Source organism: Danio aesculapii, chromosome 25, assembly GCF_903798145.1.
Source record: "Danio aesculapii chromosome 25, fDanAes4.1, whole genome shotgun sequence".
NCBI lineage: Eukaryota > Metazoa > Chordata > Actinopteri > Cypriniformes > Danionidae > Danio > Danio aesculapii.
Window position 1 is genome coordinate 16,561,984 of NC_079459.1, and position 19,246 is coordinate 16,581,229.

General features: G+C 35.1%; 1 protein-coding gene across 1 annotated transcript in view; it reads left to right on the forward strand.

Annotated features, from left to right (window-relative positions):
• met (MET proto-oncogene, receptor tyrosine kinase) overlaps positions 1-9,019 on the forward strand; it is a 108,975-nt gene extending 99,956 nt beyond the window's left edge. Inside the window, exon 21 of the mRNA XM_056452426.1 lies at positions 8,408-9,019. Coding sequence (XP_056308401.1) covers positions 8,408-8,618 — 211 coding nt within the window. The 3' untranslated portion in view covers positions 8,619-9,019. The remainder of the gene's footprint in view (positions 1-8,407) is intronic.
• The last annotated feature ends 10,227 nt before the right edge of the window (positions 9,020-19,246 follow it).

Consider the following 19,246-nt stretch of genomic DNA (forward strand, 5'->3'; position numbering starts at 1 on the left):
AAAGGAAAAGTGTGCGTCAACACGAGCGTAAAACAGAGAGCCATTGTTAACCTCCCGCAGATGCAGTCAAGCAGTAGCAGTTCATCAAAAATCTTGGCCAACTCAGCTCTGCATGACTACCTGAACTCAACACACATCAACTCCCCACCCTGACTCTATAATGTGAAGCAACCTCCAAAACCTCCAAGCATTCTTCTAATATCCATATCGGAGGCTCTGAACACAGATATACTGTATGGGTCACCATCACTCCCTTTCCTCACGGACAGGACAATGAGCCGCTTCTCCTAGGTCTTCACGCTTCTGCTCAGTAGACTCTTGCTGGACAAACAATGGAAAGTTGTGATGAAAGTTTGCGCTTGGAAGTTATAAATTTTAAGGCTGAAGCTGCAAAAGTAAATGGCTGGGAGGGGAGCAGAGAAATGAGACGGGTAATAGTACACTTGAGATTAGGCTCAAAGTTAAATGGAAATATAAGAGCACTACTGTTTCAAAGTTTTGGTTGCTATGATAAGGAATATTTGTGGTACTGTTACAAATAACCGAAGCAGATAAATTACAAGTAACTGACGCAGATACTGTTAATAACAAGTACAGTAACAGATGTCTATATACTGTAAATCTGTATACTTTTTCTCCATTTTTCATGGCTGTGCTTCTTCGATGTGCAACATTTTTGTACAGTAGTTGTTTCTATTTTTGTTTAATGAAATCTATGTTTATAGGAAGTATTTAATTTGCTAAAAAGAAAAACATACTCACAATATTTGCACAAAATATAAAGCAGCACATTTCAACATTGATAATAATCAGAATTGTTTCTTGACTGTCAGCATATTAGAAGGATTTTTGAAGGATCATGAGACACAATTTTTATTTTTCGCCATCACAGGAATATGCTACATTTTAAAATAAATTGAAATAGAAAACATTTATTAAAATGGTTAATTTAAGTTTTTAATTGTAAATTTTTTCAAACAATATTGCTGTTTTTACTGAATTATTGATCAAATAAATACAGCCTTGTTGAGCTGAAGAAACTTCTTTCATAAATTAAAAATTATTAATAATCAAAAAATTTTAACAGAAATATTTTAATTTCTACTCTAAAACAAAGCTAAAATGCTTGAAAAAAATTATAAGGCTTCCGGTTCCGGCGAGTGAGGGAATGGCAGCATAGTGCACCGTCTCCTCCGACGAAGATATTAATAACCCCACTTAACCTTGAGAAATATCCCAAACTGTTATAAAATAATCTATAATAGTGGGACAACAATGGAAACTAGAGAAAAGAGTAGAAAAACCAACACGGAACACGTGGAAATTGAAGGCAGACAACAAGTAGGCTCCGCTGGAACACATGCATTAGCAGAGCAACACAATGCTAATCGCCAACCGTCTAGTAACCCTGACAACGCGCAGATCAACCTGGAACGAATACTGGAGGAAATTCAAGATTTTCGGAAGGACAACAACCGCCAGTTGGATGAAATCAAAACGGAATTAAATAAGACTAATCAAAGAATCAGCCATGCAGAGGATCGTATTGAAGAAATTGAAACCCGAATGCAAAACGTGGAGGAAACCATGCAGAAAATTATCAAAATACAATCGCAATTGGAAAACAAACAGATTGACCAAGAAGGCAGATCAAGAAGAGACAATATAAGGATATACAACGTGCCTGAAGATGCAGAGAGAAACTCCATGGTTGATTTCGTAGAACAACTGCTGCGGGACACCCTGGATTTTCCTCCAGACACGGAGATGTATGTAGAAAGAGCCCATCGGGCGCTCGTGCCGAAACCCGGAACGAATGCAAAACCTAGATCGATTATAGTAAAATTCCTCCGGTATAGAACGAAAGAAGAAGTGATCCGGAAGGCATGGGCGAAAAAAGAAATCTTCGTGGGAGAGCAAAAAATATACTTCGATCATGACTATCCTCCCGCGGTTCTCCAGAAAAGGAAGGATTACTCACAGTTGAAAAAAGTACTTAAAGACAAGAAGATCCGATTCCAAACCCCATATCCAGCTAGACTACACGTGTACTATGAGGACGGGGTCCACACCTACCATACAGCCGAAGAGGCCTACACAGACATGGTGAAAAAAGGGTTCCGTGTGGATAAACCGCCTCCGACAGAATCGTTAATGGAACAACTCAAACACACGTCGTGGGAAACTGTCTCGCATAAAAAGACAAAAGGGAAAACAAACCAGCAAACGACAGACACCCGAGAGCGTCTGCAGGCATACAGAAGATAATTTGAATCTGTCTGCGCCATCTACAACAGACAAACACTTCAATTAGTGCATATATATGGACCGCAAAACTTTAGATAATTTCTACTCTTTTCTTTTTCCGTATCGTTCAATAACATCATATTACGTCGGACACGTGAGGTATGTTTTCTTCCATCTCATGTAAATACGGTGAACTGGGGGGCCCTGAGTACCATCACAGAAAGAGAGGTCTCCCTCCCACGCTAGATGTCATCAGACTGTCCCAGGGTTGTTTGTTTGAGACCCCTAACTTGGAAGTTCAAAATGTTTATCAAGTTCTTGTAGTGTTCGTTATTGTTTCGTATATCGTTCTCCAGAGTTCTTGTCTTTCTTACTCAAGAGATATTAAAATACTAAACCATCATAAGTAACGAGACAAAAATAATAACATTTAATGTTAATGGCCTACTGAATCCAATTAAAAGGAAAAAAATATTAACTAAAGAAAATGCCCATATAGTATACTTACAAGAGACACACCTGAATAATTCAGAACATGAAAAACTTAAAAGAATGGGATTTACCCAGATCTATTACTCATCATACCCTACAGGGCACAGGAGAGGGGTTATAATATTGATTTCTCATAAAGTTATTTTTGAAAAAAAATATGAATATGCTGACAAAGAAGGTCGTTTTATTCTGGTTAAGGGGATACTAAATGGAACATACGTTACTTTATTTAATATTTACGCTCCTCCTAGTAGTAAAATTAATCTCTTTCAAAATATATTTCAGACCATAGCCTCCGAAACACAGGGTATTCTGATCTGTGGAGGTGATCTAAATATACACCTACAACCTGACCTAGATTCCACAAACAAGAAAATAATTTTCCCCAAACCTATTCTTCGGAAAATTAATGCAATGATGAATGACATTGGTATAATTGATATATGGAGAGACTTGTATCCAAATACAAAAGATTATACACATTTTTCTTCCCCGCATAATACTTACTCTAGGATTGATTATTACCTTATGTTTAAAACAGATAGAACCAGAGTTACGAGTTGTGATATTGGAACTATAGACATTAGTGATCATGCTCCAGTCTATTTAAAACTACAATTAAATAATAAACACAAAGACACCTTATGGAAATTTAACCTAAACCTTCTTAATAATCCATCTTTTAAATTACATCTTAAAAATGAGATTCACACTTATTTAGAAAATAATGATAATGAAGAGGTCACTCCTCCTATACTGTGGGATGCTGCTAAAGCAGTATTAAGAGGAAAAACTATAGCATTTGCTTCACTAAACAAGAAACTCCGGCAACAGGAATTAAACAAATTACAGCATCAACTAAAATCATTAGAAAAAGAACACAAAATTAATCAAAACCCAAAAATATTAAAACAAATTAAAAAAGTACAGAATGAAATTAATATGCTATATACTCAAGAGGTTGAGAAAAAAATATCGTTCTCCAGGCAAAAATATTATGAAAGTGGCCCCAAATTTATGAAAATATTATCATGGAAGTTAAGAAAACAACAAGCAGACCAAACAATATATAGAATCAGAGATCCTGTGACCAATACAATGCAAAACAAACAAGAGAATATTCAAGCTATTTTTGAAATGTTTTACAAAAAATTATATTCTGAAATGCCTGAAGATAAAAACAAAGAAATTGACACCTTTCTTGACAAATTAGACCTACCAACACTAACCGACGAACAAAACAAATTATTGACAACAGAAATAACAGAAACTGAAGTAAAAAAGGCCATTACTAAGCTTAAATTTAACAAATCTCCAGGACCAGATGGATTTACTGGGGAGTGGTATAGGGCATTCCAAAAAGAGATAATACCTGTCTTGGTCCGGTCCTTTAATTGGACCCTAAAAAATGCAACCGTACCACCATCATGGAAAGAAGCAATAATATCTATCATTCCAAAAGAGGGCAAAGACAAGTTACAGTGTGGATCATACAGACCTCTATCTGTTTTAAATGTTGATTATAGATTATATACATCAATCATGGCCAGACGAATGGAAGACTTCATGCCCAATCTGATCAACCAAGACCAATCTGGATTCATCCGTCAGCGTCAAACAAATGATAATATTAGACGCACATTACATGTTATGAACCATATTAGGAGAAATAAGATAACAGCAATGATTTTAAGTTTAGACGCTGAAAAAGCCTTCGATTCTGTCAGCTGGACATATCTTTATAAAGTCTTACACAAATTTGGCTTCAATGAAACTATAATCAAAAGTATACAAGCACTTTATGATACACCAACTGCAAAATAAAGATCAACGGCCACCTTTCAAACTCATTCACATTGGAAAGAGGCACCAGACAGGGATGCCCATGGTCCCCTCAATTGTTCGCACTCTATTTGGAACCCTTAGTTCAAAGCATAAGACAGAATAAAACAATTCAAGGTATTGTTATTAAAGGAGTGGAACATAAGATAGCATGCTACGCAGATGATGTATTGATTTATTTAAGAAATCCAACCACCTCACTACCCCACCTCATGAAACAACTCCAAGACTCTGGTCCTATCTCTGGATATAAATTAAACATAGAAAAAACAGAAATAATTACATATAATTATAATCCCCCTACAAATATAAAAAATATATACTCACTAAAATGGCATACAAAATCATTCAAATATTTGGGTATCCATCTAACAAAAAACACAGAAAAAATAAAAAAAAATGAACTTCGACCCTATAACTGCTAAAACTAGAGAAAACTTGACCAGATGGAATTTAATCCCCTTTTTTAGCTTCAGTTCGAGGATCGAAACAATTAAGATGAACATTGTACCAAAATTTTTATATTTATTTCATTGTTTACCTGTAGAAATATCGGAGAAACAATTTATAGAATGGGATAAAATGCTTTCGCGTTTCATTTGGCAGGGAAAAAAGCCCAGAATACGCTTCAAAACACTGCAGCTGTCGAAAGATAAAGGAGGATGGGCTCTCCTCTCTCTAAAAGATTATTATATAGCAGCACAAATCAGGACTATAGTAAACTGGTATGACCCACACTACCATGCCCCATGGAAAGACATCGAAAAATTTACATTTAGAAATACCCCTGTTCAAGCCATATTAATAGATGAAAAATTACAAAAATACACAGAACAAATAGAAGACCCATGGACAAAACTTACTTTAAATGTCTGGGCATCAGTGACAAAAGAATTTAACTTGCTAAAATACTGTACAGATTTAAAATGGATTGCCTATGATTCTGATTTTACACCAAACAGATTAGATAACAGATTTAAATTATGGGCAAACAAGGGAATCACTTCCTTTAGTACCATCATTAAAAAGGGAGAAATTTTAAGTTTTCAACAATTAAAGGACAATTTTCTACTTGAAAATCAAGATTTTTATAGGTACCTCCAGGTGCGAAACTATTATGATCAGAAAATAAGAGGAAAATTTGAAGACAATCAGAATCCACTGATAGACCTAATTAAAAAAGCACACACATCAGGTATAAAGTACAAAATAGTCTCTCTGATATATAAGAGTCTGAGAAGTATGAAAACACATTCCACAAATTATATAAAAGAAAAATGGGAGACAGAAAGTGGAACAACCTTCACTGATGAAGAGTGGACAAATATATGGGAATTTCAATGGAAATCAACAAGTTCATTAAACTGGAAAGAAAACTGTTGGAAAAACATTATTAGATATTTTAAAACACCAGCACTTACAGCCAAATATACAAATAAGTCTCCAAAATGCTGGCGTAACTGCGGATGCAATAAAGCAAACCATTATCATATATTTTGGGAATGTATGTATATTCAACAATATTGGAAAGAAATACAGGAGGCTCTTGAACATATATTTGAAAAAGATATACCTCTAGAAAGTAAATTGTTATATTTTGGCTGTGTGGATCCAGATACAGTAACGGCAGACAATAAATACCTTATGCGTGCTCTCATGGCTGCCAGCAAAAAAGCAATCACACGCAAATGGCTACAGCAAGAGCGACCAACCCTTAGTAATTGGATAGACGCAACTATGGAGATCTACAAAATGGAAAAAATCACTTTTGTCGTCAATTTAAAGAAGGATTTATTTCTGAGAAAATGGAGGAAATGGGTTGAATATATTTTAGTTAGTAGACCCGACTTTGTTGCTATAAATGAATAGAAAATGATGTTCTGATAGATAAATATATGCTAATGTATGTACATGTATACTGTTATACTTATTCATATTATAATGTGTGACATTCCCACGTGTATAATGAAGATGGCCAGTTGAGATTATTCTGGAAGGAATTATTATGACATGTGTTCTTACCCTGGATGTAAATAGTGCTTTATGTTCTATTTATTTATTTTTGATTACTATATTTATTTTATCCTTTTCTTATTTTTATTTTTATTTCTTTATGCTGTCTCTTATTTTATAATCCACAAAATTTGAGTACTACTGTGTAGTAAATTCACCTGACAATAATGTACGTGTTTTTTACACCACTTAAGTTCAAATACTGTGATACCAATGTACCCTGAAATGCTGTATGATTGTACTCAAAAGTTCACAATAAACATAAAATAAAAAAAAAAGAAAAAAATTATAAAATAATATTAAACAGATGTAAATTAAATTCATATTTAAACTATTTAATTAATATTGAAAATAGTACTTAAATTTAAATATAAGTAATATATAATGAAGTCAGAGGTGCCCAAACATTTTCTTATGAAGGGTCAAAAATCAAACTTGATTAAGGGTTGTGGGTCGAGGGTAAATCTAGCAAATCTATATTTCATTAAAGTTGCCATGGGTAATTTCCTAATTTATTTCATAACACTTAAAAATAAATAGCAAAAATTTAAATTGACTCATATTAGCTAATGCATTATATCTTTTTACATCTTATAATCAATTTATTACAATAAAAACAAATGATTCATATTAACACTGTGGAGTCAAATGCTGTATACAATAGTCAAGTCGCCGATGTCTTGTGATAGTATTTACATAAAAAACAAAAATCAAATAAATTTACAACATTTCAAGTTAGCTTTTTTGTTGCTTAACAATAAAACAAACAAAATATTATTCTGTCTATATAATCTATATCAATAAATACCTGTAATTCTCCCTCTCTTCTCAGATGGGATGATGGGTAAAATCAAAGGTTACCATGGGCCAACTTTTTTATTATTTTATGCATATTTATATTTGTTTTAATAAAAACTAGTTTAGATTTGTCCACCTGTCGGGTTTTGGACCATATGGGGCATAGGAAGTGTGTTTGGATATAACTCGTTTGTTTGACCACACTTCGTTATTACTGTTCGTTTATTAGCTTGCTGGAAAATAGAATTGAATTTAGAAATAGTTTTGAAACAAATCTTAACAAATGAAATTAAATATGTAGGCTAACGGATGTCTTCAGCAGAGTGCGTACAACACCGTTTCCTTATCCACGAAAGTATAGGAGAAAAGAAAAGAGTAAAAGTAAACTAAAGAGAAAGTAAAGAGGCCGAATGGAGGAGGCTCATTCTTTATCCACGCGCTGCAGATGGTTTGCTTAACTGTTTCTCTCTAGTGAAGGTTTCAGTTTTTCCACTTACAAGGTCCACCATGTAAATAGCAAATGCGCCATGGCGCGATGCAACTGACTCTTAAAGGGAATGGGAGACGAGTCTCTGCTTGGTTTAATGCATGTTATGCTCAAAACACACCCATAACTCATTAAGAGAATAAGCACAACCCTGTTAGACCATACGCAAACTGCCCAAACCGAATTTTTCCTTTCCCTAAAAAGGTTATTCGGACACACCCATAATGCTTTTGCGCCATGCGCTTTAGACTTTGCGCTTAGATTGTTATAATAGAGCCCTTGTTGTGCTTGTGAACTATTATCCAAAATAATCCTCTAATTTTAAATCTTCTTGTTTGTGCCATGAAAATGAAACAATTAATGACATTTTGGAATAATAAAAAATATGTACTTGTATGTCAACGTTATCTTCAATTTGCATTGTTTATTATGCGCTACTTAGTTTGCCCACAAGGTGTCACTATTAAACATAAACAACAACATAAACATAATTTTCTTTTGACTCCATTTTTTTGCCTTTCTTTATAGCTATAATGTCATGATCGAGTGCTGGCACCCCAAACCTGAGCGTCGACCCACTTTCTCAGAACTGGTGTCCCGCATCTCCGCCATCTTCTCCAGCTTCAGCGGCGAGCACTACATCCTCCTGAACACCACCTACGTCAACATCGACAAAATGACACCCTACCCGTCTCTCATATCATCTCAGAGCAACCTAGACCGTGACTGCTGCACCTGAGACACCAAAAAAAGAAACGACCATGAAAGACTCTGGACAGGCTTTCATCATTGAGGCAGGGGGAGGAAAAGAGTGGCCCAAGGACACTGTGAAAGACTTAAAAGGCCCGAACACTCCCTTCATCATCGCTGTAAATAGATTATGATGATCCGTGACCTGTGGAGGAGCTTGAGATGGTCCTGTTCTCCTGGGACGGAGAGCCAAAGACTGTCGGCGTCCCATTCGATGTGAGCGTCTGATCCATTTTTGCTCTAAGCGTGTTCTCCGGCGATAACTGAAAGTGCGATTTTATTTTCTGTGAAAAGTGTCGTAAATTGTTGTGCATGCCTTCGTACCATGAACTGAACGCTGCATAATGAGGAGATCAGGAGAACGTCAGACACATTTTTTGTTGTTTTTTACTAAGACCGATATGAATGATATGGTTTTGTTTACTGTGTTCAGATAAATCTTATCTGTTCGACATTTGGATCTTACTGCCGTAGTAGTTCTATATTTTTATATATATAATCTGTTTAAGTTTAGTGTCAAAGCAAACATTAAAGGCCTGCATGGAATCTGCGCAGGTTGTTTTTTAACACTGATAGGGTCATGAAATCTGTGGAATAAATTTAAAGTATGGTTTAAGTAAAGCGAAATGTAAAATGTTTAATAATATTTCATTCTGTAATGGTCTGATAATATTTCTTCCAAATTTCAAGTTCAAATACTGTCATTTTGAGCATTTTTTGTCTCAGAAAAGGATGTTAGGTCAGAATTCCAAATGTTTTCATTTAGCGATTGAACATCAGGGTCATCCCTTCAAATAACGCTTCGATTAATTAAAATGCTGTTGTCTAAATATATATATATAAACATAGCTGAAAAGGGGGCAGTACGGTGGCACAGTGGGTAGCACAATCGTCTCACAGCAAGAAGGTCGCTGGTCCGAGCCCCGGCAGGGTCAGTTGGCATCTCTGTTTGGAGTTTGAAAGTTCTCCTCGTGTTTGTGTGAGTTTCCTCCGGGTGTTCCGGTTTCCCCCACAAGTCCAAAGACATGTGGTACAGGTGAATTGGGTAGACTAAATTGTCCATAGTGTATGAGTATGAATGAGTGTGTATGGATGTTTAATAAGTAATAATAAAGGAATTAATAAGATTAATAGAGGAAAATAATATGAATGAATGACTGAACAGATCAAGATGTCCTCGCTGCTGTTTGTAATCATGACGACATACTGGTCCAGGTTTAATACATAGTGGACATTGTACCGCCCACAAAGGTAACGTCCATAGTACTGTAACTGTTAGGGTAGGGGGAAGTGTAGGCAATCGTTCATCACATAGTGGACCTGGTCCAGTATGTCATCAAGCTGTGGGCTGCAGCGAGGACTGTCTCAAAAAGATGGCACCTTTTCAGTTATTCAAAGGTGCATGATGCAATTTTTAATCACTGTTTTGATTCCCAAAGCACACTTGCAGCCAATTGCCAGTAAGGGGCGTGTCTACAAATGATAGGGGATATTAAAAAGGGGTGTGGTCTTGATAATTTATAGGCATTTTTGTTTTAGTGCTTCAACATTGTTTGGTAACATTCACAGGGGGCTTTATCCAAAAATCACCCCATCCCCTAGTTTACTATTCCCTACATAAGTCCACTAATATAGTCTACTTAATGAAGTGAATGAAAATAATTGAGTCAATTTGTGCACTGGAAGGATGCCATTTTGTTTGTGCTTTGCTGATTGATAGCTCTCTCATACGGGTTAGATTTCAAATGTCTTGCTCAGACCCTGTGATAGTTATTTAATACTAATAGCGAGCTGACTATTAGTATTGAAACAAAGTAGGTCCTATTTTGATTTCTGCCCTATATACAAATGTTCATTTAACAATTAAATAATCATTTATTTAGAAACTTACACTGTTAAGGGCCATTTGAATGTAATGTTAACCATTCGAGTGTTGTAAACCCACGAGTGTTTTGCACCCTGCACGCCTTGCATTTTAACCACCATGCTGTGCACTCGCAGTTGAAAAAAGTCAACTCTGAGCGGATAAAATGTGTTACGTCAGTTACGTCTTTTACATTCTCCAATCAAATGAAAGCAGAGGCGGGGTTTCCGTTAAGGTGACTGCAGTGTTTGTGTTGTCACGACAACTACAGAGACTTTTAAAGATGGAGCTTGGCTGTGTGTATGACTTCATAAATCTTGAATATCACAATATTATTAAATATTACAATTATAACAAAATCAACAGCAACACTCGCGCACAATACGCAGCTGATTCAGTTGTTGCCTAGTGACATAAAAACGTGTCTTTTTTTGTCAACAAAAAAGGCAGTGTGGTGCGCCTAGCGTTTTCGGAACGTAAAAGCACGTTCAGTGCGATCGGCCCCTGTGGATGCCATCTTGTGGTCAAACGTGGAAATTCATTCAGCGTGCAAACTCTCACAATGCATTATGGGTATTCTCTTGCCATTGAGTGTACATCGATTTTGCACTCCTTGGTCCAGTGCATTGTGGGATTGATTGAGTGCAATTCAGAATGTTCACTATGGTTTCGGTACAAATGGCTGCTCCCTCAAATAAAGTGCAGCGTGTGGGTTTAGTTAGCGATTTCAGATACAGCTAATGAAAAAAAGAAGAATGCTCTGAAAAAGAAAATTATTTTAAACATGGAAGAAATGTCATCAGGAGTTTACAGACCTCAAAAATAAGCAAAACAGCATCATTAATAAAAATAAAACAAAACATTGTGAAGGTTGTGTGAGATTTAGTGAAACCCAGACTCATTCAATGCAGGTCTTTGTGTTACTCTGTAGTGAAGATGACTATGAATGTGACTTGCCATAACGGACTACTGTATGATGTAAATAAGTGTCTCTCCACCTTTATTGTCTGACTTGCTGTGTGATACATGTATATATCGCCTATAAACACAGTTCAACATAGACCAGACATGCTTTTCCAGTCAAATGAGGTCAATCAACATTTCGATTTTTTATAAACAAGCGACAGTGATCATAAACAGGCTCAGTCTAGATTCCTTTTATATATGTATATATATATATATATATATATATATATATATATATATATATATATATATATATATATATATATATATATATGATTATGATTATACCATTTGATTTTCTTTGAGCTTGTCACACACTCTTCTTGTATTTCTAAATGAAGATCCAACTCACAAATGGTACAAATGTCAAGATTTCTGTTGTCCCAGTCATGATAATAAAGTTTTATTACGTGTGTACTGTTGATGTGTCATATATGAAGTGAATTCATCCGCTCCGAAGTCTTCATCTCATATTGGCTAAGTGTGAACTTTGACCGTGACCTTCGGATTGCCCACAATGCTCTCTGCTGGACCCTTAGCCAATGCAGTCTAGACAGGCTTTTTAATTTCCTCTTTTATGGTCTGGTCTTGAAAAGAAGAGTAACCCTACCTGCCTGAAAGGGGAGTACTTAGGCTGAATGAAACTTCCTATCATAGATATTAACACTTAAAGGGACAGCTCACCCAAATATGAAAAGTCATCATTTACTAACGCTTTTCATGGTCAAAACCTATTTGAGATTCTTCTATTCTGTTATACATGATAAAAGACTTGCATACTTCAGTATTTTTTTTACCTAGGTGTGAACAATCAACATTTTTCAAAATATCTTCTTTTTTTGTGTTTTTTTTTTTTTTTTTTTTTGCTGAACAAAGAAACTCATAAAGGTTTAAAACAACATGAGGGAGAGGAAAAAATTGAGTAATCTTTGTTTTTAGGTGAACTATACCCTTAACGTTGTAAAACGGTCACGTCGCTTCCAGTGTTTTGTGTGTGTTTTTCATTAAAGCTGAAGTTGCTTTAAACAGGATGGCTTCAAATGAATATGCAGTGTTGTTTATTGCAATTATATCTTCTTTTCATTCATGTTTGAATATTAAACTCAAATAAAATAAAAGCAGCACAAGGTTGCGGCTAGCTTAGCTGATTAGCTTAGCATAGCTTAGCTTTGATTAGCTCAGCTGATTAGACAGATTACTTGGTTTACATGCATTACGTTTATTAATAAAGTATTTAATGTAATTTACTTGCTTTCCTTCATGTGCATCTGTATGGACAGTTTTGTCTTTTCATCTCATGCTTTGTAATCATTTTGAGTATTATAATGAGTGGTGTAAAGTAACAAATTACAAATACTCAAACTACTGTAATTGAGTAGTTTTTCTTAGAAATTGTCATTTACTAAGTTGCTTTAAAAATGTGTACTTTTACTTTCCCTTGAGTACATTTATAGTGCTGTATCTGTAATGTTTTTAAAGATTTAATTTTGGTCTTTTTAGATAGGACAGTATAGAGACAGAAAGCAAAGTTGGAGAAAGAGAGGGGGCTAGGGAAATGTCCTCAAACTGGAATTCGAACTCAGGACACCCTGATGTGCTACTGCACCATATGTCGTGCACTAACCACTAGGCTATTGCGCCAGCTTGTCTCTGTGATTGTACTACATAATTTATCTTCAACCTGCAGTCACTACTTTATTTTTTCTTGTCTCTGGGGATAAGAAAAATCAGTCCTGTGATTTCTGTCCAATCAAATATAAAAGGTAAATCACATCATAATGAATTACCTCAGAACATGGGCGATTTATAATTGCAGCAAACTGTTTGGAAGCATTAAAAGTGTTCAAGAAGCTGTCCAAAATGTTTACACGCATTGACCCAGAGACTGTTTAGATGCATGTCACTGATGAGAAGATGATGGATGTTTACTATATGATGACCGAAATGGCCTTAAACACCAAGACCTTAGACACAAGACCTCAACATGACCTCAGATTGATGTTGTATCCAACCTCATGGGGACATTGCATTATATTTGGAAATGAAAGTTGGGTTGACATCAGAACCCAATGTCAGGCTGACATCACTGTCCAACCTAAAGTCAACCAAATATCAACGTCTAATGATCTTACAGCTTGTAATTGTATGGATGTTACCACTATAACGTCTATCAAACGTTGGATTTGGTTGTCATACCTGAAGAATAAATGTCAATATTTGATGTCAATATGACGTTGGTTTAAGATGTTGGCTCTACATTGGATTTTGGTCACTTTCTAACACAACCTAAAATCAACTAAAAATAAACGTCATTTGACAACGTTATTGGACATCAAAATAAAGTTGTTCTTAGACGCTGGCTAGACGTTGAATTTTGGTCACCTGACATCACAACCTAAATCTAACCTAATATTAACATCTTATGATGTTGTATGCCTGCTGGGCAAAAACTAAATGTACTACAGAATGTTACGTTTACACACACAATGTGTTTTACAGTCTTTGTTAAAACCCACATAGCAAAATTTCTCTGGCCCAGCTCTGGCCCACACAATCAGGTTTTGCTTGGCCCACATACCGCAGTGAATTACGGTACAAGACTGGACCAAGTCTGGCTTCCAGACAAGGGTCAAACATGGACCCTATCTGGGTCAAGTCTCAGGCAAGTTATTAACTCATAACTGGGCCAAACTGGGCCAGATTAGTTGATGTGTGTAACGTGGAGGCTAAGGCTTTGTTAGAATCCACGTGCAGAAGTTTATTTAAGGGGTTAGGCAGAGACATTAACGAGTAAACAAGCAGAGAGTCAGCAACAATAAAAAGCAGTCCAATCCAAACAACAAACACAGGGGCAAATCCAGACGACGTAGTATAAGAGCAGGCAGAAGTTCAGTAACACAACAATCAGTCTAAAACAGATCAAAAGGGGAAAGAGAGAACATACGTGAACAAGGAAGGCAGGGTCATTCACAGAATAGCAGTCATGAAAGTCACTTGGAACAACGCTTGGTAAGGCAGGTAAACTGGCAATACTGCGCAAAGAAGCATGGCCTGAACACTCAGGGCTCCCTCCGCTGGCGTGGCATTACAATGTGTCACGATTGCAATGAAATTGATAAACCCATGAAGCATTGCGCTTTTTTGCACACTATGGACATGCTTTTTCTCAAGCGACATGATTGGAAGATTTTTTTTCCTTTACTAAAAAATTGTTTTAATGAATTTTAAATGTGGGTCAAGACAGGCCAATCTTACATGGTCCACATATAGATTTTTTTTTAACATCTGGGCCAAATACTACATTTTAAATCTGGGCCAAATCTTGTGTGCTGCCTTAAAGATGGTGCCTGCTGTGCCAGCTTTATGCCAAATCTGGGCCAGAATTCTTGGGAAGGTTGTATGTTTAATATAAAAAGCTATATATTATTTTTAATTGGCAAAGCTTTGATATTTCATTCATTCATTTTCTTTTCGGCTTAATCCCTTTAATAATTTGGGGTCACCACAGCGGAATGAACCGCCAACTTATCCAGCAAATGTTTTACACAGCGGATGCCCTACCAGCTGCAACCCATCACAATGGGAAACTCATACAAAGTCATTCTCACACATACACTACAGACAATTTAAGCCCACCCAATTCACCTGTACAACATGTCTTTGAACTTGTGGGGGAAACCGGAGCACCCAGAGGACACCCACACGAACACGGGGAGACCATGCAAACTCCACACAGAATGCAGCTGACCCTGCTGAGGCTTGAACTAGCGACCTTCTTGCTGTGTGCTTTGATATTTTTTACTTTTATATGTTTCAGCACAGCAGGCCAATTTTTTTTTTTTTAATTATGTAACTCTTTGTGAGTTGAAATAGCGGGAAAAGATAACAGATATGTCTATACTGTTTCCCAGTACTGGGTTGCAGCTGGAAAGGAATCCGCTGCGTAAAACATATGCTGGAATAGTCAATGGTTCATTCCGCTGTGGTGACCCTGATAAATAAGGGACTAAGCTAAGAAAAAATTAATGAATAAATGAATGTCTATACTAATAAATCTGTATCTGTGTGAGAAGTAGGCTATATTTCTGTATTTAAGTTATTTTGTTTTATCACAGTGCAAAAATAATGCTGTAAAATTAATTTGTTTCATCATTGACATACCCAATAATAATAATAATAATAATAATAATAATAATAATAATAATAATTATAATAATAATAATAATAATAATAATAAACTACTTAGCTTTTAATAGGAAAAAGAATAGTTTTATAGTCTTTTTTATGTCATTATTTAAACAACATGGCTCATTTAAATATTAAAAATCCTTTAAATGATAAAATCGGGACTGGTTCTGCAATCTGTCTGTGAAAGTGTAAAAAAGTTGTATTATTTTTATGACTTTTTATAACCTGTTACACAAGGGTTAAAAGGTGCGCTTTATTCATTTCTGAACTTGGCTGTCCTCGTTTTTAGAGGACAAGCTCTGCACCCCTCCTCATAACTCAACACTAATTCATAAGCTAATGTGGAGGAGGATATGACACACTACGCGCTGTTATAAAAAAAAAACTATGATAAACCTCCGTGAGACTAGAGCGCCACCTAGTGGGTGAAAAGCCTATATGAGTGTAACTATAACAATACTGTAACTGAACAGATTTATAAAGAACTCATTGAATACTCATCGGAAAAACCCTAGTGTTGGGGGTTATTATACTTTTGAACTTTTATGATCTTTAATATATTATATGTTAATGAAGATATTATATTATGGTTTCTCACGTGATACAAGTTTAAGTTGTTGATTTTCCTTATTCAACCACATTTAAAAGCTTAAGACATTTAATGGCATTCTTTTTTGTTTGTTTGTTAAAATGACTCCTCTTCATTGGTAAACTACCCATACAATTAGCCAAGTTTAACCAACAGGATTGTTTTCATTCTGGTTACCATTTTACAAACATAATTATTAACCTCACTGTTCACTCAAAAATACAAAATCCCTGAGGTGGTATTTTCCAAAGGTACATGTTACATTATCTGTCCCTGAAATTAAAGCATAAATACAGTGAATAAAAGTTATTTCATCCCAAAAAAAAGTCTAAAATGGGCCGATGGTTGATTTCTGTGAGTTGTTCATTCAATCATTCATTTTCTTTTCGGCTTAGTCCCTTTATTAATCTGGGGTCGCCACAGCGGAATGAACCGCCAACTTATCCAGCGTATGTTTTACGCAGTGTATGCCCTCCCAGCTTGCGACCCATCTCTGGCAAACATGTTCTGTTGAGCAATATGTCAATTATTTGATTCTCAGATTTAGTTTTCTTTATTAAAACACTTTACAAATGTACAAACCCTGCCATTGTCCTTGTCCTCAACCCAATTGAATCTACAGCTTTAATAGTTTTGCTTTGCTAAAAACTGTTAAACAAAAGTAGCAGGTTTAAGCTGTTGTTATTATTCACATCAATCAATAAAACATTAAAATTATACATTTTACTAATAAATACTATATATAATACAAATAAATTGACATGTGTCCCCATGTTTCTGTCAGGCCTGTCACATTTGCCTTAAATTTAACAATATGGGTGCAATACATGTTTAAGACTATGAGTCGGAAATGACATCATTTGACAGAGAAGAAGCTGACAGTGATCAAGGATGCATTGTCCACATGTTTTGTGATTGTATATACACAAGGATTTTCTGGGTGGATGAGGAGAATTTTCTTAGAAGGAAAACAAATATTGTATTCAAGTTACAAAAATTTGATATTTGCATTTATTATGTCAATCCATGCAAAAAATGTACCTTTCTAGTACAACTTTTTATTATTATGGGAGAGTTTCATATTCATAAAAAAAATGGACTGGATCAAAGCCAAATTTTGTTCATTTCCTTCAAGAGACTAAGGACTACTGCACATGTTTGGAGAACATTGTTAATAAAAAAGCAAAGAAGACATGTAAAATTCTTAAAGAATATAAGATTTTTAATTACTGAATATATATATATATATATATATATATATATATATATATATATATATATATATATATATATATATATATATATATATCCTTAATTATTATTATTATTTTAATTTTTTATTTATTTTTTATTAACAACATACTATACACAAAAAAAAATGCCAGAGTGTATGTATATACATACACTCTGGCATTTATTTTTGTGTATAGTACTGTATAATTCTTTATTTGTTGTTAATAAAAAATAAATAAAAAATAAAATAATAATAATAATCAAGGATGCATTCTATAATTGAATTGTATGATTTTAAGCTTTTTTTTGTATGAATTTTTTTTTTTAAGGACAAGTCAGGCTCTGTCACCTATTTTATAAACGAAAATGTACGTGTCTGGTAAAATGTCCCACATCATACAAGTGGACAATAGTACCTTTAGGGCACACTTTTGTATTTTTAAGGTTCACTTTTGTACCTTTAAGGTACAATGAAGTACACATTTGTACTTTTTAGGTATTGATTTACTTTAAGGACTTGTTAGGAACAAAAACATACCGCCCCATTGACAGGATTTGTACCTTTTATTTCTGAGAGTGTTACTTTATTTTTTGTAGCAATTAAAATAGTATTTACATGAAAAAAAATCGTTCATTTTTGAGAGATGGATAAGACACTCCAGGCATAAATACTGTTATAATGCCTGATAAATCTATTTAGTACATCACTTGTTGAAATAACAGTCAATTTCATGTGTATTCAATAAAAAAGGTCAGGATAATATTTTCTTCAATGTCAAAATATTAGTCATTTATTAGGTACAAATGAATGAGTTGATGAACAGAATTCTGGTTATCCTCAATGCAATGCAAGAACATTCAGGAGCACTCCAGAATTTTTACACAGCTGATATTAACAGGTGGAGTTCAGTGGAATTCATCACTTGTCCATCATTCTCCAGTCCTCCGATGGCCGCACCCAAATATATTTCCTCTTCTTCTACAAATTCTCTGCACAGCGTTAAAAGCATAAGATTTCTCAAATGCAAATATTCTGTATTGTTTCAACCCATCTCTGCTCACAGGAAGTTTATCTGCAGAGCAAGTTCATTTTAGACATTCAGGCCTTTGCATTTCCATCAGCTCCATCTACAAAAATTTTTCATTAGTATACAAGGCATTTCACATTCAGAGGAGTTTGCTTAATATATCACCTTACGCAATACAAATACAATTGTTTAATAAAAAGAATTAAAGACAAACATAATACAAAATATATTCATTTTTCATAACACTTGACGTATGTTTTCACGTCAGCAGCACCGATACACACCAAAATTCACCCTTTCATGGATTCTGATTGTCAATCTCTTGTCAGTAAATGTATTATTTTATTTACATTTAAAGTCACATTCTCATTTTCAATAAATTCTTAAATTAGTTATTCAATAAGTGAGGTTTATTAATAAACTAATTTCGAGAGGATCATGTGCTTATGATTTATCCTTCCTCCCCATTCTCCTCCTTCACTTCAGATCGGGCGGCCAGTGGTTAGCACTGTTAGCCCCACAGCAAGAACACTGCCAACCCTGGTCCTGCCAGGTCGGTGGGTGTTTCTGTGGGGAGTTTGTATGTTCTCCCCGTGTCCGCGTGGGTTTTCCCCGGGTTCTCCGGTTTCCTCCCACCATCCAAATATATACATCATGCATAACAATGAAGCATTTATCTAGCCCACTTTTTTTTTCCTCATGTGTTCCCTTAGCTACTGCAGATGGGGAGTTCTAAGATCCACCGAGCT